We start from the raw sequence: 23322 nt of genomic DNA on the forward strand, positions 1-23322 counted from the left end.
TTCATATACACACCATCATTTCATAACCAATTGTTCAACAAGTCAACATGACTACAGAGGTAGTTTCCCTCTGGTGAAACGATCCTGACCAGAGCTCAAAATCAACCACCTTTCGTTCTTAGTGCTTCCCATGGACAAATACGGATTGATGTATTGATTGCTGAGAACTAATAAAATACATGCACAATATTTGTAGATATTAAGGTGAGTATAGGTTTGAGGTTTTATTCATACTACTTTTTTGTATTTTCAAAGGAACAAGAATAAGAAAGATGACATTCCAACACTATTTCCTTTCTTTGTGACCTTTCGAACAAGAACCACATATGACTATTTGATGCTTTCATGATTTTCCTTCATTAACTTATGGTGTGTGAAAATGTTGATGATACTAGACACGCATGGAAGTAGCTGTTCAAGTTCCACAATTACATTCACAAACTATAAATATAGAGTATAAAAGTTTGATAAAAACTGTGTTTATTAAATGTGTAATTATTTCATGAAGTCAGTATTGCTTATTATTTATATGGGAATGTATTACAAGAGCCAAATTTCCCTCAGGTGGCCATAATTACACATTCAAAGCTGTGATCAAATTGTTCCTTGTCTCTAGGCCTAAAACACCAGGTGGAATGGACTTCTCAAATACTTCGAACCTCAACAGCACTGTGAAATCACAGACTCTTTTCTGCTACGAGTCTTTGAGTGGATCGTGTGTGAGGTTTACTCGACCCCTGAGCGTTCAGGTTCCGATGTTCACATCGATGGTGTTGGCCATACTGGTGACTGTTATTGGGAACCTTCTGGTCATCACCTCCATTGCACACTTCAAGCAGCTCCAAACCTCCGTAAACCAACTGCTCGTTTCCCTGGCTGTGTGTGACCTCCTTCTGGGAGTGTTTGTAATGCCATGCAGCGCTGTGCGCTCTGTCCAGGGCTGTTGGTACCTAGGAGGGTTTCTGTGTAAGCTCCACACCAGCACTGATATTATGCTGAGCACAGCCTCCATCTTCCATCTATCCTTCATCTCCATTGACCGTTACTTTGCTGTCTGCAGGCCACTGTCGTACAGACTAATCATCACCAATAACACTGTATTGATCATGATCACCAGCAGTTGGCTGGTCCCTGCCATTTTTGCTTATGGAATGATCTTCCCTGAGATCAATCTGAAAGGCAGGGAGGATTTCTATGAAACACATGTCAAGTGCATTGGAGGCTGTCAGGTGTTCTTTAGTCCAGTGGCGGCTTTAGTAGCATCTTCCTTCAGTTTTTACATCCCAGGCATGATCTTGATTTGTATATATTCCAAGATATATTGGGTTGCCAGGGCTCAGGCCAGGTCCATTAAAGATGTATCTCGTCAGTTTAAAGAGGCAGACTCTGGACGTAGAGAGAGACGAGGGGCAAATATTCTTGCAATAGTAGTGGGAGTGTTTCTAATCTGCTGGAGTCCCTTTTCTTTGTGCCTCATCATTGACCCTTTCATACAGTACTCCATCCCCCCGCTGTTGGGGGATACTTTGGTTTGGTTTGGATATTTGAACTCTGCTTTTAACCCTATTGTCTATGCTTTCTTTTACACTTGGTTCAGGAGGGCTTTGAGAATCATCATCAGTGGTCACATCTTTCACAGAGGTTCTTGTAGATTTAGATTGTATTCTGAGTGAAGTTTCAGTTGACGTTGTATGATGTGTGTTCAAATAAATATATGAATTATGATGGGATGTAACATGCAACTCAAAGTTATAAAGCTTGAGTGAAAATGTAACAGAAGCTGCTTTTAACCTCTTTCATATAAAGCTGCTTGCCTGAAATAAATGTGTTTCAATGCTTGTGATACTTGTGCCTGTCACCTTGTTGAATATTGTTCTTTGTCTCCTCCTCGTGCCTATTAATGGAACTGTAAGTCTGTTGTGTGGCCCAAATGAACTTGGAGCTCATGACATCATTATCTTAGTACACTATCATACTGCTGGTGTACATTACTTGAACATACACATATAATATAAACAGATGTAAATCATGTAACCTATTATAACTGGCTGGTAGCTGGGAAAGGGGTGTGCCCAAAATATGTCCAATACAGTATATAAACTCTGTCATTCTTCTAAGAAGACTGTGCTGGATTCAGCACCACTGACACACCTGCACCTGTGACTACAGTAGCAAGTGATCAGCTCTAACTTGAATGTCTTTTTGTTTTTGGCAATGGATATCTCATCTCATCAACATCTGGATCCAAAGCTGTTCTGTTACCCAGAATCAAATGCCTCCTGCACCAGAGACATTTTCAGTGGAGGGGTTCAAATTGCTTTATACTTTTTGTTTGTTTCAGGTATGCTGGTCACAATTCTAGGGAACGGTGTGGTCATTATCTCCATTGCTCACATAAAACAGCTCCACACGCCAACTAACATGCTTATAATGTCTTTGGCAGTTGCAGACCTGCTGCTTGGAGTGACTGTGATGCCTTTTAGTACAATGAGGGCTGTGGAGGGTTGCTGGTACTTTGGAGATGCTTTTTGTTTGCTGCATTCTAGTTTTGATATGTTCCTCACATCTGTTTCAATTTTCCACCTGGTATTCATAGCCATAGATCGATATGAAGCTGTGTGCAATCCACTTCGCTATTCCACCAAGATTACTATACCAATTGCATGGCTCATGGTTCTTGCCAGTTGGGCCGTTGCTGCATTGTACTCCTATTGCCTATTATATTCAAAAGCAAATGTAAGAGGACTGGATGAATTCATTGCATCCATATACTGCCTGGGAAGTTGTAATCTTGTCTTTAATGCTCTGTGGGGCGCCCTAGACACATTGATAGCCTTTTTCTTTCCATGCTCTGTAATGGTGGGTTTGTATACCAAAATATTTTTGGTGGCAAAAGAACATCTAAGGAAGATTGAAGACAGCCAAAAGAATTCCAATGAGGGAGGTAGAGGTGTGGTGTCTCAACGGTCAGAGCGAAAAGCAGCTAAAACTTTAGGCATTGTGGTGGGTGTTTTTATCTTTTGCTGGCTGCCTTTCTTTGTTAATTCCATAGTTGATCCATACACAAACTTTAGCACACCACCTTTTCTCTTTGAAGTGTTTATCTGGCTGGGTTACTTTAATTCTACTGCAAATCCAATCATCTATGCACTGTTTTATCCTTGGTTTCGAAAATGTCTTAATCTCATTGTCACATTGAAAATATTCAATAGAAATTCTTCCTATATAAATGTATTTGCTACTACATGATCTGTTGTAAAGCTACATTAATATAATGCAAAACTGTGTGTGAACAGTATGCACTTAACTTTTAAAACCTAAACAATGACGTGGATAATGTGTTCAAGGAGGCAAATGAAGAGAAGCATTTGACAAAACCTCTTCTGCACATTCTACTGCTGTCAATACTTGCCAGGTCTTTTTCATGTAACTGTGTTTAACTGATAAATCCTTTCTATGTCTTTAATTTACATTTTATTGTATTTTGAATGTAGCATAGGCCTACCTTAGAATACATTTTCATAAAGAACATAAAATGTATCATTAGATTTTATTTTAACTCAATCATCATTGATCTAATGGCTGGTGTTGAGCTAAACTGTTTTTTGGTCTAATGGCTGATGTTGAACTAAACTGTTTTTTGGTCTAATGGCTGATGTTGAACTAAACAGCAGGTACCCGGTTCGAGCCCGTTTGAAATTTGATCTTGCTGTAAAGCAGAGCATAGAGTGGATCATGTGACTGAAAAGCATGAAATGCAGATCAGGAAGCAGAGTGCAATATTTGGGGAATTGGATGTTTTCCTATAAATATGTTGCCTGTGTGGTTCTTTTGTTTCACAAGTATTGAGTACTGTGTCTTCAGTGATCTCATTCTCCATCCCAGGAGTAGGGATGATTAGCGTCTACCTTAAGATTTTCCTTAAAGCACAGAGAAAGGCACCCTCAATTCATGGTACAACCAATCAGAACTTTGTAGGCAAATCACAGAGAAAGGCCACCAAAACACTTGCTATCATTATGGGGGTATTTCTATAATTCTGGACACCCTTTTATCTCCAACAGTCTCCTACTGCATTGATCGCTTTAATAGTTACTTTACCCCACCAGTTTAGTCTGTAACATTTATATGGATTGGATATTTGAATTGAACTATGAATCCCACCGTGTATGCATTATTTTACAGTTGGTTCAGGAAGGGGTTTAGAATGATAATTTCTGGAAATATATTTCAAACCTGTTGTTCAATATTAAATCAAATCAAATCAAATGTATTTATATAGCCCTTCTTACATCAGCTGATATCTCAAAGTGCTGTACAGAAACCCAGCCTAAAACCTCAAATAGCAAGCAATGCAGGTGTAGAAGCACGGTGGCTAGGAAAAACTCCCTAGAAAGGCTAAAACCTAGGAGGAAACCTAGAGAGGAACCAGGCAATGAGGGGTGGCCAGTCCTCTTCTGGCTGTGCCGGGTGGAGATTATAACAGCACATGGCCAAGATGTTCAAATGTTCATAAATGACCAGCATGGTCAAATAATCATAATCATAGTAGTTGTCGAGGGTGCAACAAGTCAGTAACATAAGAGTAAGTGTCAGTTGGCTTTTTCATAGCCAATCTTTGAGAGTATCTCTACCGCTCCTGCTGTCTCTAGAGAGTTGAAAACAGCAGGTCTGGGACAGGTAGCACGTCCGGTGAACAGGTCAGGGTTCCAGCAGGTCTGGGACAGCAGGTCTGGGACAGAAGGTCTGGGACAGCAGGTCTGGGACAGCAGGTCTGGGACAGCAGGTCTGGGACAGCAGGTCTGGGACAGGTAGCACGTCCGGTGAACAGGTCAGGGTTCCATAGCCGCAGGCAGAACAGTTGGAACTGGAGCAGCAGCACGGCCAAGTGAACTGGAGACAGCAAGGAGTCATCAAGCCAGGTAGTCCTGAGGCATGGTCCTAGGGCATGGTCCTAACAATATTACAATTGTTAAAATAAATATGTCCAAAACCGGTAGACAAATAAGTGTGACAAATATTGTCCTTGCTGTTAGTCCTTTTTTTAAACCATCAGCCACAGGGTTATGGGATTCAAAAGCAATTTTATAACATTTTACTTGAACATGGGGGAGACTGCAGTAGACCTATCAACAGCAAATCCAGCAATATTCACTAATGAGTTTCTGTAGCCTCTCCACTCCCATATCTAGTACATACATACATACATACATACATACATACATACATACATACATACATACATACATACATACATACATACATACATACATACATACATACATACATACATACATACATACATACATACATACATAAATACATAGAATATTCAGAAAGTATTCAGACCCCCCCACACTTTTTCCAAATGTTGTTACATTACAGTCTTATTCAACAATTGATTTTTTTTTTAAATCCTCATCATCTACACACAATACTCCATAACGACAAAGCGAAAACAAGTTTCAGAAATGTTTACTAATTTATAGAAAATGAAAAACAGAAAAAGCTTATTTTCATAAGTATTCAGACCCTTTGCTATGAGACTCAAAATTGAGCTCATGTGCATCCTGTTTCCATTGATCATCCTTTCGATGTTTCTACAACTTGATTGGAGTCCACCTGTAGTAAATTCAATTGATTGGACATGATCTGGAAAGGCACACACCTGTCTATATAAGGTCCTACGGTTGACAGTGGATGTCAGAGCAAAAACCAAGCCATGAGGTCGAAGGAGTTGTCCGTAGAGCTCTGAGATAGGATTGTGTCGAGGCACAGACCTGGGGAAGGGTACCAAACCATTACTGCAGCATTGAAGGCCCCCAAGAACACAGTGGCCTCCATCATTCTTAAAGGGAGGAAGTTTGGAACCACCAAGACTCTTCCTAGAGCTGAACAATTGGGGGAGAAGGGCCTTGGTTCACGAGGGCTTTGAGAATCATCATCAGTGGTCACATCTTTCGCAGAGGTTCTTGTAGATTTAGATTGTATTCTGAGTAAAGTTTCAGTTGACATTGTATGATGTGTTCAAATAAATATATGAATTATGATGGGATGTAACATGTGACAGTTATGCAACTAAAAGTTATAAAGCTTGAGTGAAAATGTAACAGACGCTGCTTTTAACCTGTTTCATATAAAGCTGCTTGCCTGAAATAAATGTGTTTCAATGCTTATGATACTTGTGCCTGTCACCTTGTTGAATAGTGTTCTTTGTCTCCTCCTCGTGCCTATTGCTGGAACAGTAAGTCTGTTGTGTGGCCCAAATGAACTTGGAGCTCATGACATCATTATCTTAGTACACTATCATACTGTTGGTGTACATTACTTGAAAATACACATACACTGCTCAAAAAAATAAAGGGAACACTTAAACAACACAATGTAACTCCAAGTCAATCACACTTCTGTGAAATCAAACTGTCAACTTAGGAAGCAACACTGATTGACAACACATTTCACATGCTGTTGTTCAAATGGAATAGACAACAGGTGGAAATTATAGGCAATAAGCAAGACACCCCCAATAAAGGAGTGGTTCAGCAGGTGGTGACCACAGACCACGTCTCAGTTCCTATGCTTCCTGGCTGATGTTTTTGTCACTTTTGAATGCTGGCGGTGCTTTCACTCTAGTGGTAGCATGAGACGGAGTCTACAACCCACACAAGTGGCTCAGGTAGTGCAGCTCATCCAGGATGGCACATCAATGCGAGCTGTGGCAAGAAGGTTTGCTGTGTCTGTCAGCGTAGTGTCCAGAGCATGGAGGCGCTACCAGGAGACAGGCCAGTACATCAGGAGACGTGGATGAGGCCGTAGGAGGGCAACAACCCAGCAGCAGGACCGCTCCTCTGCCTTTGTGCAAGGAGGAGCAGGAGGAGCACTGCCAGAGCCCTGCAAAATGACCTCCAGCAGGCCACAAATGTGCATGTGTCTGCTCAAACGGTCAGAAACAGACTCCATGGGGGTGGTATGAGGGCCCGACGTCCACAGGTGGGGGTTGTGCTTACAGCCCAACACCGTGCAGGACGTTTGGCATTTGCCAGAGAACACCAAGATTGGCAAATTCGCCACTGGCGCCCTGTGCTCTTCACAGATGAAAGCAGGTTCACACTGAGCACGTGACAGATGTGACAGAGTCTGATGTGAAAGATGTGTCAACGTTCTGCTGCCTGCAACATCCTCCAGCATGACCGGTTTGGCGGTGGGTCAGTCATGGTGTGGGGTGGCATTTCTTTGGGGGGCCGCACAGCCCTCCATGTGCTCGCCAGAGGTAGCCTGACTGCCATTAGGTACCGAGATGAGATCCTCAGACCCCTTGTGAGACCATATGCTGGTGCGGTTGGCCCTGGGTTCCTCCTAATACAAGACAGTGCTAGACCTCATGTGGCTGGAGTGTGTCAGCAGTTCCTGCAAGAGGAAGGCATTGATGCTATGGACTGGCCCGCCCGTTCCCCAGACCTGAATCCAATTGAGCACATCTGGGACATCATGTCTCGCTCCATCCACCAACGCCACGTTGCACCACAGACTGTCCAGGAGTTGGCGGATGCTTTAGTCCAGGTCTGGGAGGAAATCCCTCAGGAGACCATCCGCCACCTCATCAGGAGCTTGCCCAGGCGTTGTAGGGAGGTCATACAGGCACGTGGAGGCCACACACACTACTGAGCCTCATTTTGACTTGTTTTAAGGACATTACATCAAAGTTGGATCAGCCTGTAGTGTGGTTTTCCACTTTAATTTTGAGTGTGACTCCAAATCCAGATCTCCATGGGTTGATAAATTGGATTTCCATTGATTATTTTTGTGTGATTTTGTTGTCAGCACATTCAGCTATGTAAAGAAAAAAGTATTTAATAAGATTATTTATTTCATTCAGATCTAGGATGTGTTGTTTAAGTGTTCCCTTTATTTTTTTGAGCAGTGTATAATATACACAGATGTAAATCATGTAACCTATTATAACTGGCTGGTAGCTGGGAAAGGGGTGTGCCCAAAATATGTCCAATACAGTATATAAACTCTGTCATTCTTCTAAGAAGACTGTGCTGGATTCAGCACCACTGACACACCTGCACCTGTGACTACAGTAGCAAGTGATCAGCTCTAACTTGAATATCTTTTTGTTTTTGGCAATGGATATCTCATCTCATCAACATCTGGATCCAAAGCTGTTCTGTTACCCAGAATCAAATGCCTCCTGCACCAGAGACATTTTCAGTGGAGGGGTTCAAATTGCTTTATACTTTTTGTTTGTTTCAGGTATGCTGGTCACAATTCTAGGGAACGGTGTGGTCATTATCTCCATTGCTCACATAAAACAGCTCCACACGCCAACTAACATGCTTATAATGTCTTTGGCAGTTGCAGACCTGCTGCTTGGAGTGACTGTGATGCCTTTTAGTACAATGAGGGCTGTGGAGGGCTGCTGGTACTTTGGAGATGCTTTTTGTTTGCTGCATTCTAGTTTTGATATGTTCCTCACATCTGTTTCAATTTTCCACCTGGTATTCATAGCCATAGATCGATATGAGGCTGTGTGCAATCCACTTCGCTATTCCACCAAGATTACTATACCAATTGCATGGCTCATGGTTCTTGCCAGTTGGGCCGTTGCTGCATTGTACTCCTATTGCCTATTATATTCAAAAGCAAATGTAAGAGGACTGGATGAATTCATTGCATCCATATACTGCCTGGGAAGTTGTAATCTTGTCTTTAATGCTCTGTGGGGCGCCCTAGACACATTGATAGCCTTTTTCTTTCCATGCTCTGTAATGGTGGGTTTGTATACCAAAATATTTTTGGTGGCAAAAGAACATCTAAGGAAGATTGAAGACAGCCAAAAGAATTCCAATGAGGGAGGTAGAGGTGTGGTGTCTCAACGGTCAGAGCGAAAAGCAGCTAAAACTTTAGGCATTGTGGTGGGTGTTTTTATCTTTTGCTGGCTGCCTTTCTTTGTTAATTCCATAGTTGATCCATACACAAACTTTAGCACACCACCTATTCTCTTTGAAGTGTTTATCTGGCTGGGTTACTTTAATTCTACTGCAAATCCAATCATCTATGCACTGTTTTATCCTTGGTTTCGAAAATGTCTTAATCTCATTGTCACATTGAAAATATTCAATAGAAATTCTTCCTATATAAATGTATTTGCTACTACATGATCTGTTGTAAAGCTACATTAATATAATGCAAAACTGTGTGTGGACAGTATGCACTTAACTTTTATAACCTAAACAATGACGTGGATAATGTGTTCAAGGAGGCAAATGAAGAGAAGCATTTGACAAAACCTCTTCTGCACATTCTACTGCTGTCAATACTTGCCAGGTCTTTTTCGTGTAACTGTGTTTAACTGATAAATCCTTTCTATGTCTTTAATTTACATTTTATTGTATTTTGAATGTAGCATAGGCCTACCTTAGAATACATTTTCATAAAGAACATAAAATGAATCATTAGATTTTATTTTAACTCAATCATCATTGATATAATGGCTGGTGTTGAGCTAAACTGTTTTTGGTCTAATGGCTGATGTTGAACTAAACAGCAGGTACCCGGTTCGAGCCCATTGGAAATTTGATCACAAGTATTGATTACTGCGTTTTCAGTGATCTCATTCTACATCCCAGGAGTAGGGATGATTAGCGTCTACCTTAAGATTTTCCTTATAGCACAGAGAAAGGCACCCTCAATTTATGGTACAACCAATCCGAACTCTGTAGGCAAATCCCAGAGAAAGGCCACCAAAACACTTGCTATCATTATGGGGGTATTTCTATAATTCTGGACACCCTTTTATCTCCAACAGTCTCCTACTGCATTGATCCCTTTAATAGTTACTTTACCCCACCAGTTTAGTCTGTAACATTTATATGGATTGGATATTTGAATTGAACTATGAATCCCATCGTGTATGCATTATTTTACAGTTGGTTCAGGAAGGGGTTTAGAATGATCATTTCTGGAAATATATCTCAAACCTGTTGTTCAATATTACAATTGTTAAAATAAATATGTCCAAAACGGTTACAGACAAATAAGTGTGACACATATTTTCCTTGCTGTTAGTCCTTTTTTAAACCATCAGCCACAGGGTTATAGGATTCAAAAGCAATTTTATAACATTTTACTTGAACATGGGGGAGACTGCAGTAGACCTATCAACAGCAAATCCAGCAATATTCACTAATGAGTTACTGTAGCCTCTCCACTCCCATATCTAGTACATTCATAGATACATACAAAAATACATAGTCTATTCAGAAAGTATTCTGACCCCCCCACACTTTTTCCAAATGTTAATACATTACAGCCTCATTCTACAATTGATTCCTCCTTTCCCCTCCTCTCCCCTGTAACTATTCCCCAGGTCGTTGCTGTAAATGAGAATGTGTTCTCAGTCAACTTACCTGGTAAAATAACGGTAAAAAAAAAATTATGACAATAATAATGACAAAGCGAAAACAAGTTTCAGAAATGTTTGCTAATTTATACAAAATGAAAAACAGTAATAGCTTATTTTCATAAGTATTCAGACCCTTTGCTATGAGACTCAAAATTGAGCTCATGTGCATCCTGTTTCCATTGATCATCCTTGAGATGTTTCTACAGCTTGACTGGAGTCCACCTGTGGTAAATTAAATTGATTGGACATGATTTGGAAAGGCACACACGGGTTCATATAAGGTCCTACAGTTGACAGTGGATGTCGGAACAAAAACCAAGCCATGAGGTCGAAGGAATTGTCTGTAGAGCTCTGAGACAAGATTGTGTCAAGGCACAGACCTGGGGAAGGGTACCAAAACATTAATGCAGCATTGAAGGTCCCCAAGAACACAGTGGCCTCCATCATTCTTAAAGGGAGGAGGTTTGACGTTTGGAACCACCAAGACTCTTCCTAGAGCTGAGCAATTGGGGGAGAAGGGCCTTGGTCAGGGAGGTGACCAAGAACCTGATGGTCACTCTGACAGAGCTCCAGAGTTCCTCTGTGTAGATGGGAGAACCTTCCAGAAGGACAACCATCTCTGCAGCACTCCACAAATCAGGCTTTTATGGTAGCGTGACCAGGCACAAGCCACTCCTCAGTAAAAGGCCATTACAGCCTGCTTGGAGTTTGCCAAAAGGCACCTAAAGGACTCACAGACCATAAGAAACAAGATTCTCTGGTCTGATGAAACCAAGATTGAACTCTTTGGCCTGAATACCAAGCGTAGCATCTGGAGCAAACCAGGCACGGTTCATCACCTGGCCAATACCATCCTTACGGTGAAGCATGGTGGTGGCAGCATCATGCTGTGGGATGTTTTTCAGCAGCAGGGACCGGGAGATTGGTCAGCATTAAGGAAAAGATGAACAGAGCAAAGTACAGAGAGATCCTTGATGAAAACCTGCTCCAGAGCGCTCAGGACCTCAGACTGGGGGGAAGGTTCACCTTCCAACAGGACAACGACCCTAAGCACACAGCCAAGGCAATGCACGAGTGACTTCGGGAGAAGTCTCCGAATGTCCTTGAGGGGCCCAGCTAGAGCCCGGACTTAACCCCGATCGAACGTCTCTGGAGAAACTTGAAAATAGCTGTGCATCGACACTCCCCATCCAACCTGACAGAGCTTGAGAGGATCTGCAGAGAAGAATTGGAGAAACTCCCCAAATACAGGTGTGTCAAATTTGTTGCGTTATACTCAAGAAGACTCGAGGCTGTAATCGCTGTCAAAGGTGATTCAACAAAATACTGAGTATAGGGTGTGAATATTTATGTAAATGTATTATTTCAGTTGTTTTTTGTTTTTTGGGGCAGAAAATTCCCCAAAACTGTTTTTGCTTTGTCATTGTGGGGTATTGTGTGTAGATTGATGACGGGAAAAAATAATGTTATCCATTTTAGAATAAGGCTGTAGCATAACAAAATGTGGAAAAAGTCAAGGGGTCTGAATACTTTCCAAGTGCACTGTACATAACTGGGAGCAGCAGCCACTGGCGGACTGTTATCAAAAGTTGGCCCTGGCATTTCTAACACACTGGCCCATTCTTTTCCTCCAGGCCCCCACACTGGCCAATCATTTTCCAATGGACCAGTCCATCTGGCATTTGACTAAAACTTTCACCTAGTACAGACTTTGAGTATAATAATACTATTTTCACCACAGTCATCTCTCTGTATGTGTTCCTGGGTATTCATCAGTCTGTTTTCAGACAGAGGGCAGCTGATATTTGGCTCAAAGCCCAAGGCTGTTAGGTCATTGAAGTTCTGTTGATTATACAGTACATTCACAGTTGTATATGACATTGAGCCTTATACACTGTTGCATTTAAATGTCATGCTGTGTTAAACTAAATAGTCATGCTTAGTTAAACAAAATAGTCATGCTTTGTTAAATTAAATAGTCATGCTTTGTTAAATTAAATAGTCATGCTTTGTTAAATTAAATAGTCATGTTGCGTTAAACTAAACAGTCATCTGTGGTAAACTAAACATTCATCTGTGTTAAACTAAATAGTCATCTGTGTTAAACAAAATAGTAATTCTGTGTTAAATTAAATTAGGAGATGATATAGGGGCGGCTTTATGGACACAGATTAAGTCTAGGCCTATCCCAGGATTATGCTGGATTTAATGAATACTGTAAAGATAATTTGGCCTAAACTATTCCAGGACTTTGGTTAATATTCTTAATTTACATTTTTTATCACAGACCATATTCTGTAATCCAAAATTAAAGGGGAAATGTGGGATTTTCATGAAATCCCATTTTTTGTTTAAGGTTTATAAACCATAATTAAGCATACACCTAGATTTATTTAATCTGGGTCTGTGAAACTGTCCCATAATGTAGCATAGAATGTGATCATTATACTTTCTCTTTTACAAATGAGTCACATATAAATGCTTTCCTGTTTTTGGTTAATGTTTCTACATTGTGATTTCCATCTGTATTTGAGATCCAGTAGTACGTTTGATCACGTTTTTATACCTAAGATATTTGATATTCCAGTTTTTTTCCCATCCCTAACCTTCTTCAGTGGACTATATAATATGAGCACGGATTTTACTTCAACAAATATAATCTGCCTAAAATAATATGAAGATTTTCAAGATGGATAACTGTGCATGTTCTTGCTGTAAAATGACTTACAGTATGTACTGTATTATTCATGATTGTTATTTTGGTTCATCTGTATCCTTCTGTAATCTTTAATATTTTTTGAGTTTGACTATGCTTTGTGTAGTCAATAAATAAATAATATTCCAGTTTGTGATTCATGATTAATCATCCCTAGCATCCAATTGGCTCATCCATCCCCTTGTAACTATTCCCCAGGCCGTTGTTGTAAAAAATAATATGTTCTCAGTCAATTTAAATGGTGAAATAAGGGTTAAAAAAAACAATTGCAACTCAAGCAGCATGAATTATGTTGTCACCCTGCACAAACATAAATAACCCGAGCATGTCATAACATCTGCTAAGCTGTACAGTAAAGCAAGAAAAACAATCAAGCTTCCCAGAAAATTGTTAAAAATAGCCCATTTTAAGATATGTAGCTTTAAGAAACAAGGTTTGTGAAATCAATAATATGCTAGGTACAGATGACATTCATATTCTGGCAATCTCTGAAACTCACTTAGATAATACCTTTGATGATACAGTGGTAGCAATACATGGTTATAACATCTACAGAAAATACAGAAATGCCAAAGGTGGAGGTGTGTCTGTTTATATTCAGAACCACATTTCTGTAAAGCTTAGAGAGGATCTAATTTTAAACACTGTTGAAGTAATATGGCTAAGTAATATGGCTATAGCCCATTCTGGTGGGAAGCTGCTATAGACCACCAAGTGCTAACAGTCAGAATCTGGATAACATGTGTGAAATGCTTGATGTGATATCAATAGAGGGGTATATTTTCTGGGTAATTTATATATTGACTGGCTTTCATCAGGCTGCCCACTCAAGAGAAAGTTTGAAACTGTAAAAATGCCTGCAATCTGGTTCAGGTTATCAATCATCCTACCAGGGCAGTTACAGACAGCACAGGAATGAAATCATCAACATATATTGATCACATGATTACTAATGCTGCAGAATTTTGTTTGAAAGCAGTATCCAAATCCATCGGATGTAGTGATCACAATATAGTAGCCATATCTACGAAAAATAAAGTTCAAAAGGCTGGGCCTAATATAGTGTAGGTCATACAATACTTTTTGTAATGATTCCTATATGTTGTTGACATTTGTTGGTCCATGGTGTGTAATGAGGAGCAAACAGACACTGCACTTGACGAAGTTATGAAATTGCTTATCCATGTTACTAATTAGCATGCACCCATTAAGAAAATGACTGTAAAAACTGTTAAATCCCAATGGATTGATGAGGAATTTTAAAATTGTATGGTTTAGAGGGATGATGCAAAGTAAATGACAAATAGGTCTGGCTGTACAACCGATTGGCAAATGTATTCCAAATTCAGAAATCATGTGACTAAACTGAATACAAAATAGAAGAAACTACACTATGAAACAAAGATAAATGACAAAGAATGATAGTAAAAAATCCATCATTCATTGAATCAGATGGCTCATTCATCACAAAACCCACTGATATTGCCAACTACTTTAATGTTTTCATTGACAAGATTAGCAAACTTAGGCATGACATGCCAGCAACAAACGCTGAGACTACACATCCAAGTATATCTGACCAAGTTATGAAAGACAAGCATTGTCATTTTGAAATCCGTAAAGTAAGTGTGGATGAGGTGAAAAAATTATTGTCTATCAACAATGACAAGCCAACGGGGTCTGATGGATGGAAAATTACTGAGGATATTATTGGACAGTATGGACACTCCTATTTGCCTTATCTTCAATTTAAGCTTTGTAGAAAGTGTGTGCCCTCAGGACTGGAGGGAAGCAAAAGTTATTCCCCTACCTAAGAATGGCTTAAATAGCCGACCAATCAACCTGTTACCAACCCTTAGTACATTTTTTGAAAAAAATAGTGTTTGACCAGATACCATGCTATTTTACAGTAAACTAATTGACAACAGACTTACAGCACGCTTATAGGGAAGAACATTCAACAAGCACAGCACTTACACAAATTACTGATGATTTGCTGAGAGATCGTGGGCGCTGTTTTGTTAGGCTTTTGACATTATCGATCATAGTCTGTTGCTGGAAAAACGTATGTGTTATGGCTTTACACCCCCCTGCTATATTGTGGATGAAGAGTTACCTGTCTAACAGAACACAGAGAGTGTTCTTTAAAGAAAGCCTCCAACAAAATCCAGGTAGAATCAGGAATTCCCCAGGGAAGCTGTCTAGGCCCCTTACTTTTTAAAATCTTTACTAATGACATGCCACTGGCTTTGAGTAAAGCCAGTGTGTCTATGCATGCGGATGACTCAACACTATACATGTCAGCTACCACAGCGACTGAAATGACTTCAACACATAACAACGAGCTGCAGTTAGTTTCAGAATGGGTGGCAACGAATAAGTTAGTCCTAAATATTAGAAAAACTAAAAGCATTGTAATAGGGACAAATCATACACTAAACCCTAAACCTTAACAAAATGTTGTAATGAATAATGTGGTAAATGAGCAAGTTGAGGAGACTAAACTGCTTGGAGTAACCCTGGATTGTAAACTGTCTAGGTCAAAACATATTGATACTGTACAACAGTAGCTAGGATGGGGAGAAGTCTGTCCATAATAAAGCGCTGCGCTTCATTCTCAACAGCACTATCAACAAGACAGGTCCTACGGGTCCTAGTTTGTCGCACCTGGACTACTGTTCAGTCGTGTGGTCAGGTGTCACAAAGAGGGACTTAGGAAAATTGCAATTGGCTCAGAACAGGGCAGCACGGCTGACCCTTGGATATACACAGAGAGCTAACATTAATAATATGCATGTCAATCTCTCCTGGCTCAAAGTGGAGAAGAGATTGACTTCATCACTACTTGTATTTTTGAGAGGTATTGACATGTTGAATGAGTCGAGCTGAGCAGACACCCATTCATACCCCACAAGACATGCCATCCGAGGTCTCTTCACAGTCCCCAAGTCCAGAACAAACTATGGGAGGCACACAGTACTACATAGAGCCATGACTACATGGAACTCTATTCCACATCAAGTAACTCATGCAAGCACAAAAATTTGATTTAAAAAACAGATAAAAGTACACCTTATGGAACAGTGGGGACTGTGAAGCAACACAAACATAGGCACAGACACATGTGTAACAGTATTGCTTCTTCCCCTCTCCTCGCCCATACCTGGGCTCGAACCAGGGACCCTCTGCACACATCGACAACTGCCTCCCACAAAGCATCGTTACCTATCGCTCAATAAAATCCGCAGCCCTTGCAGAGCAAGGGAAACAACTACTTCAAGGTCTCAGAGCAAGTGAGGTCACCGATTGAAACGCTATTAGTGCGCACCCCGTTAACTAGCTAGCCATTTCACACCAGTTACACATGCATACAAACACACAATAACATACGCACTAAACACACACGTCCACATGGATTTTGTGTTGTAGATATGTGGTAGTAGAGTAGGGGCCTGAGGGCAGACACTTAATATGTTGTGAAATCTGTTGTGAATGTATTTTAATGTTTTAAAAAATGTATAACTGCCTTATTTCTATGTTTGATTTTCTAGTATTTCTATTTCTATGTGGTATTATTTGGGATTGGTCTCTAATTGGAGGCAGCTGTATCTTGTTGCCTCTGATTAGAGGCCATATTTAAGTAGGGGTTTTTGTCTTGTGTTTTGTGGGTGGTTGTTCCATGTATAGTCAGAGTACCTTACAGGACTGTTTTCGTCGTTCTTTTGTTCAGTGTTAATTTTTCTTCAATAAACCAAGAAGATGTTTCACATCTCCGCTGCAGTTTGGTCCGATCATTACGATGCTTATGACAGAACCACCCGCCATAAGAGGACCAAGCAGTGGAGGAAGGAGCAGCAGGAGGAGTATAAGGAGTCATGGACCTGGGAGGAGATCCTGGATGGGGCAGGACCATGACACCAGGCTGGGGAGTACCGGAGCCCTAAGGAGGAGCTGGAGGCAGCCAAGGCGGAGCGGCGCCAATACGAGGCGTTATACGCACCGAGTGGCAAGTGCGAGAGGCAGACCCCCAAAAATGTTTCTGGGGGCACACGGGAAGATTGGCTAGGTCAGGCAATAGACCTGAGCCAACTCCCCGTGCTTATTATGGGGAGTGTTTGGCGGTGAGAGCACCGTTCTATGCGGAAGTGTGCAAGGTCTCGCCCATCCGCATGCACAGTCCGGTCAAGGCCCCGTGTATCCAGTTCCTGCTCCTCGCACTAGCCCTGTGGTGCGTGTTACTGTTCTGGCGCCTCCAAAGCCAGCCCCACGCACCAGGCCTTTATTGCGCCTGCCCAGTCCAGTACGTCCTGTTCCTGCTCCTCGCACTAGCCCTGTGGTGCGCGTCCCTAGTCTGGCGCCTCCAAAACCAGGCGCACTAAAGGCCTGGTGCGTGAGGCTGGGTTTGGAGGCGCCAGACTAGGGACCAATCCAGTACGTCCTGTTCCTGCTCCTCGCACTAGCCCTGTGGTGCGCGTCCCTAGTCTGGCGCCTCCAAAACCAGGCGCACTAAAGGCCTGGTGCGTGGGGCTGGCTTTGGAGGCACCAGACTAGGGACGCGCACCACAGGGCTAGTGCGAGGAACAGGAACAAGACGTACTGGACTGGGCAGGCGCACTAAAGGCCTGGTGCGTGAGGCTGGGTTTGGAGGCGCCAGACTAGGGACCAATCCAGTACGTCCTGTTCCTGCTCCTCGCACTAGCCCTGTGGTGCGTGTCACTAGTCTGGCGCCTCCAAAGCCAGTCCCACGCATCAGGCCTTCAGTGCGCAGTCCCTGTCTGGAGGCGCCAGACTAGGGACCAATCCAGTACGTCCTGTTCCTGCTCCTCGCACTAGCCCTGTGGTGCATGTCACTAGTCTGGCGCCTCCAAAGCCAGTCCCATGCATCAGACCTTCAGTGCGCAGTCCCCGTCTAGAGCTTCCAGCGACAGTTCCCCGTCTAGAGCTTCCAGTGACAGTGCCCCGTCTAGAGCTTCCAGTGACAGTGCCCCGTCTAGAGCTTCCGGCGACAGTGCCCCGTCCAGTGCTTCCGGCGACGTCCTACAGTCCGGAACCGACAGAGACGGCCCACAGTCCGGAACCGACAGAGACGGCCCACAGTCCGGAACCGACAGAGACAGCCCACAGTCCGGAACCGACAGAGACGGCCCACAGTCCGGAACCGACAGAGACAGCCCACAGTCCGGAACCGACAGATACGGCCCACAGTCCGGAACCGACAGACACGACCCACAGTCCGGAACCGACAGAGACGGCCCACAGTCCGGTGTAGCCAGAGTCGCCCGCCAGTCCGGCACAGCCAGAGTCGCCCCTCAGCCCAGAGCCTTCAGCGGTGGGCTACAGCCCTGAGCCGTCAGCAGGGGTGGACAGGTTAGAGTGGGGATTAAGCCTGGAGCCAGAGCCACCACCGTGGGGGGAGGTTTGGGAAGGGAGGGTGTAGCACAGAAACCGTCGGTGACGGTGGCCACCCTCCCTTCCCTCCCTTTATTTTGGGGTTATTATTTTGGTAGTTTTTTGTTCCACCTTTGGGGGGGGTACTGTCACGTCCTGACCAGTAAAATAGGTTATTTGTTATTGTAATTTGGTCAGGGCGTGGCAGGGGTGTGTTTGTTTTGTGTTGTTGGGATTTTGGGTTAGTTCTATGTTATGTATTTCTATGTTTGATTTTCTAGTATTTCTATTTCTATGTGGTATTGTTTGGGATTGGTCTCTAATTGGAGGCAGTTGTATCTCGTTGCCTCTGATTAGAGGCCATATTTAAGTAGGGTTTTTTGTCTTGTGTTTTGTGGGTGGTTGTTCCATGTACAGTCAGAGTACCTTACAGGACTGTTTTCGTCGTTCTTTTGTTCAGTGTCCATTTTTCTTTAATAAATCAAGAAGATGTTTCACATCCCCGCTGCAGTTTGGTCTGATCATTACAACGCTTATGACAGTCTCATAACAATTTACCAATGGAATGTACAAAAAAACTGATTAACAAATTGATAAATGGGCAATATGTAGGGACATTGTATACCATTCTTATCAGACCTCAGGATAAAACCCTGATGCAGACAATTCGAAGTAACAAAAGTTTATTTACAAAACAAGGGGCAGGCAAACGACAGGTCAAGGGCAGGCAGAGGTCAGTAATCCAGAGCAGAGTCTGAAAAGTACAGAACAGCAGGCAGGCTCAGGGGCAGGGCAGGCTGGGTCAGTAATCCAAGGCAGTGTCAAGAGGTACAGAATGGCAGGCAGGGTCATGGCAGGCAGAATGGTCAAAAACCGGGAGAACTAGAAAACAGGAAGTAACGAGAAACAGGAGCACAGGAAAAATGCTGGTAGGCTTGAACGAGACAAGACGAACTGGCAACAGACAAACAGAAAACACAGGTGTAAATGCACAGAGGATAATGTGGAAAATGGGCGACACCTGGAGGGGGGTGGAGACAAGCACAAGACAGGTGAAACAGATCAGGGTCTGACAATTCTAGGGTTATGGTTAGAGTTATGGTTAGGGTTGTTGTTACCATTACCGCTGTAGGGACAATGTACTGTAATACCATTCTAGAGTTGGTGTTAGGGTTATGCCAGAATTAGGCTGGACATGAAGCTAGGGTTAGGGGATAAGCTCAATTTAATTTCAAACTATAATTTTAATCTCGTTGATGGTCAGTTCTTGCATTCATAGCTCGTTCTATAAATTGAAGAGTTATTACATTTTTACAGCCCCATCCCTCAGTTGTTTTCATGAACAGTTGCATGATCATTGCCTAATCAAAATGAGTACAAACTGCCAAACATGACATCATCCTCATTGTTTATCAACACCTTCTGAGTGGCGAGACACCTGTGGGAATGGGATCATCATTGAAGGGAAAGTCATTAAAGGTGCTAGCAGGGCCCTGTGGTTTGTCCTCCTGTTTACCAGAATCATTACTATGGTAGAAGACACATCTGCTGGCCATACCTTATGTGGTTGCCAGGGGTAACTCAAAGCACAGGTCATGAAGGTCACACACTAGATAGATATGCCTCAAGTAATTGATCCATAGGTCATATGCATTGGTTTGTTTGTTTTCTCTATACATAGCTGTACCTTAACCCCCCTCTCCCTCTCTCTTATCCCTCCCTCCCTCCCTCCTCACCTGTCCCTCTCTCTACCTCTCTCTGTGTCTCTCTATACTGCTTCTTTTTGCCCCCTCCTCTTCTCTCTCCCTCCCCCTTCTTTCACCCCTCCACCCTCTTCCCCTCTTCTCTCTCTCTCTCCCTCTCTCTCTCTTTATCCCTCCTCTCTCCCTCTCTCTCATTTCTCGTTTCTCTCTCTCCATCTCTCTCTCTCCCCTTCTTCTTTCAACCCCCTCTCTCCCTCTCTCCTATTCATTATTTCCTCTCTTTCCTCTTTCCCTATCCCAGACTCTCTCTCTTTCTCTCCCTCCTTTCTCTCTCCCCCTCCTTCCTTGCTTCACCCTCACCCCCTCTCTCTCCCTCCTCCTTCTTCCATTTCCTCTCTCTCCCTTCTTCTTTCCCCCCCTTTGCCAACCACTGTCTCTCTCTCTCTCTCTCCTCTTCTCTCTCCATCCCCCTTCTTTCACCACTTCCACCCTCTCCCTCCTCGCTCCTTCTTTCAATCTTTCCCTCTCTCTCTCTTTCCCACTCTCTCTCTTTTCTCTAATCCCCATCTCCGTCTCTCTCTGTTCTGTCTCCCTCCCTCCTTTCTCTCCCTCTATTTGCCTCTCTCTACCTCTTCTTTATCCCCCCTTCCTTCTCTCTATCTCTCTCTCCATCCCTCCTCTCTCCCACCTCCACCTCCACCTCTCCCTCCTCTCTCCCACCTCCACAGACTGGATATTGATGCATAGAAGTCAATACATTGTGTAACCTTCCTGTTCAAACTCCTTTCCAAGGCAACCAATCAGCAGGCATGGACATGATGGTACTGGAGTTCATGCAATCTTTTTTCATTTCTGGGACACACACAGCAGTGTTAGTTGACGTATGGCTTCTCACACTCCATTAATCCCATCAGCATAAAACAGTCTGTTATATACATTTTGTTTTGATCTTATAGTATTTGTCTTTTTTTCTTTCATAATGCACAAGAGTTCCATATCAAATACAAATGTACAATAACAATTACATAGAACAAATACAAATTCTCCATAGACAACACATTCAGTCACATACCTGGGACAGACAATAACACACACAGAAGTGTTAGTTGACTTATGGCTTCTCTCACACTCCTACAACTTCAACAAAAATGTCAAACCGTCTAGGTTTACTAACTAGCTTGAAAACAACATAGCTAACACAGTGTACATGGCTAACAGGACAAGAGCTAGCATACTGTGGCTAGCAAGTTAGCAAGGAAAACTTGGTTAAAACAGCCAAAATACACTTTACATTATGACAAACTATGTCAATACATTGTACATTAGTTAATACATATTCTGTGACAGTGTGGATTTAATTATATCGAAAGAGAGTGCCTTTAACTGGGACCTCTAGACCACCTTTTCTCCACAAACAGAGACGCATACAAAGCTCTCCCTTGTCCTCCATTTGGCAAATCTGACCACAATTCTATCCTCCTAATTCCTGCTTACAAGCAAAAACGAAGTACCAGTGACTCGCTCAATATGGAAGTGGTCAGATGACGTGAATGCTACGCTACAGAACTGTTTTGCTAGCACTGACTGGAACATGTTCCAGGATTCATTGAATGGCATTGAGGAGTATACCACCTCAGTCATCGGCTTCATCAATAAGTGCATCGACGATGTCATCCCCACAGCAACCTTACGTACATATCCCAACCAGCAGCCACGGATTACAGGCAACATCCGCACCAAGCTAAAGGCTAGAGCTGACGCTTTCAAGGAGCGGGACACAAATCCGGACGCTTATAAGAAACCTCGCTATGCCCTCAGACGAACCATCAATCCATCAATTTGGGACCAAGATTGAATCCTACTACACCGGTTCTGACGCTCGTCTGATGTGGCAGGGCTTGATGGACTACAATGGGAAAACCAGCTGCAACCTGCCCGGTGACGCAAGCCTACCAGACGAGCTAAATGCCTTTTATGCTCGCTTCGAGGCAACACTGAAGCATGCATGAGAGCACCAGCTGTTCCCGACAAATGTGTGATCATGCTCTCCATAGCCGATGTGAGCAAGACCTTTAAACAGGTCAATATTCACAAAGCAGCGGGGCCAGACGGATTACAGGACGTGTACTCAAAGCATGCACAGACCAACTGGCAAGTCTCTTCATTGACATTTTCAACCTCTCCCTGACCGAGTCTGTAATACCAACATGTTTCAAGCAGACCAACATAGTCCCTGTGCCCAAGAAAGCGAAGGTAACCTGCCTAAATGATTACCGCCCCGTAGTACTCACGTCGGTAGCCTGAAATGCTTTGAAAGGCTGATCATGGCTCACATCAACACCATCATCCCAGAAACCCTAAACACACTCCAATTCACATACCGCACCAACAGATCCACAATTTTAATTGCACTCCACACTGCCGTTTCCCTGGACAAAAGGAAAACCTATGTGAGAATGCTCTTCCTTGACTACAGCTCAGCGTTCAAACTCATAGTGCCCACAAAGTTCATCACTAAGCTAAGGACCCTGGGACGAAACACCTCCCTCTGCAACTGGATCCTGGACTTCCTGACGGGCCTCAGGTGGTAAGGGTAGGCAACAACACATCTGCCACACTTATCCTCAACATTAGGCCCCTCATGGGTACATGCTTAGTCTCCTCCTGTACTCCCTGTTCACCCACATGGCCAAACACAACTCTAACACCATCATTAAGTTTGCTGACGGCACAACAGTGGTAGGCCTGATCACCGACAACGATGAGACAGCCTATAGGGAGGAGGTCAGAGAACTGGCAGTGTGGTGCCAGGACAACAACCTCTCCCTCAATGTGAGCAAGACAAAGGAGCTGTTCGTGGATTACAGGAAAAGGCAGGCCAAACAGGCCCACCTTTATCAACACTGTTTCTGTAGTGGAGCGGGTCGAGAGTTTCAAGTTCCTTGGTGTGCACATCACCAACTAACTATCATGGTCCAAACACACCAAGACAGTTGTGATTAGGGCACAACAACACCTTTTCCCCCTCAGGAGACTGAAAAGATTTGGCATGGGTCACCAGATCCTCAAAATGTTCTACAGCTGCACCATCAAGACCATCCGAT

At 42.9% G+C, this 23322-nt stretch overlaps 3 protein-coding genes across 3 annotated transcripts; all 3 read left to right on the forward strand.

Annotated features, from left to right (window-relative positions):
- Window positions 1-524: 524 nt before the first annotated feature.
- Window positions 525-1724, forward strand: LOC115174364 (trace amine-associated receptor 1-like). The gene has a single exon (XM_029732892.1). The coding sequence runs from the start codon at window positions 636-638 to the stop codon at window positions 1671-1673; it is 1038 nt and encodes a 345-aa protein (XP_029588752.1). The 5' UTR covers window positions 525-635; the 3' UTR covers window positions 1674-1724.
- Window positions 1725-2103: 379 nt separating this feature from the next.
- LOC115174363 (trace amine-associated receptor 13c-like) lies at window positions 2104-3286 on the forward strand. Its single transcript, XM_029732891.1, has one exon. The coding sequence runs from the start codon at window positions 2215-2217 to the stop codon at window positions 3247-3249; it is 1035 nt and encodes a 344-aa protein (XP_029588751.1). The 5' UTR covers window positions 2104-2214; the 3' UTR covers window positions 3250-3286.
- Window positions 3287-8021: 4735 nt separating this feature from the next.
- On the forward strand, window positions 8022-9167 carry LOC115174406 (trace amine-associated receptor 13c-like). Its single transcript, XM_029732917.1, has one exon. The coding sequence runs from the start codon at window positions 8133-8135 to the stop codon at window positions 9165-9167; it is 1035 nt and encodes a 344-aa protein (XP_029588777.1). The 5' UTR covers window positions 8022-8132.
- Window positions 9168-23322: the final 14155 nt, after the last annotated feature.

The sequence above is a fragment of the Salmo trutta genome, chromosome 35 (genome assembly GCF_901001165.1).
Source record: "Salmo trutta chromosome 35, fSalTru1.1, whole genome shotgun sequence".
Taxonomy (NCBI): domain Eukaryota; kingdom Metazoa; phylum Chordata; class Actinopteri; order Salmoniformes; family Salmonidae; genus Salmo; species Salmo trutta.

What these genes read in the sequence shown, in the direction of transcription:
- LOC115174406 (XM_029732917.1), top strand. Translation starts at nt 8,133, where the DNA reads ATGGATATCTCATCTCATCAACATCTGGATCCAAAGCTGTTCTGTTAC.
- LOC115174363 (XM_029732891.1), top strand. Translation starts at nt 2,215, where the DNA reads ATGGATATCTCATCTCATCAACATCTGGATCCAAAGCTGTTCTGTTAC.
- LOC115174364 (XM_029732892.1), top strand. Translation starts at nt 636, where the DNA reads ATGGACTTCTCAAATACTTCGAACCTCAACAGCACTGTGAAATCACAG.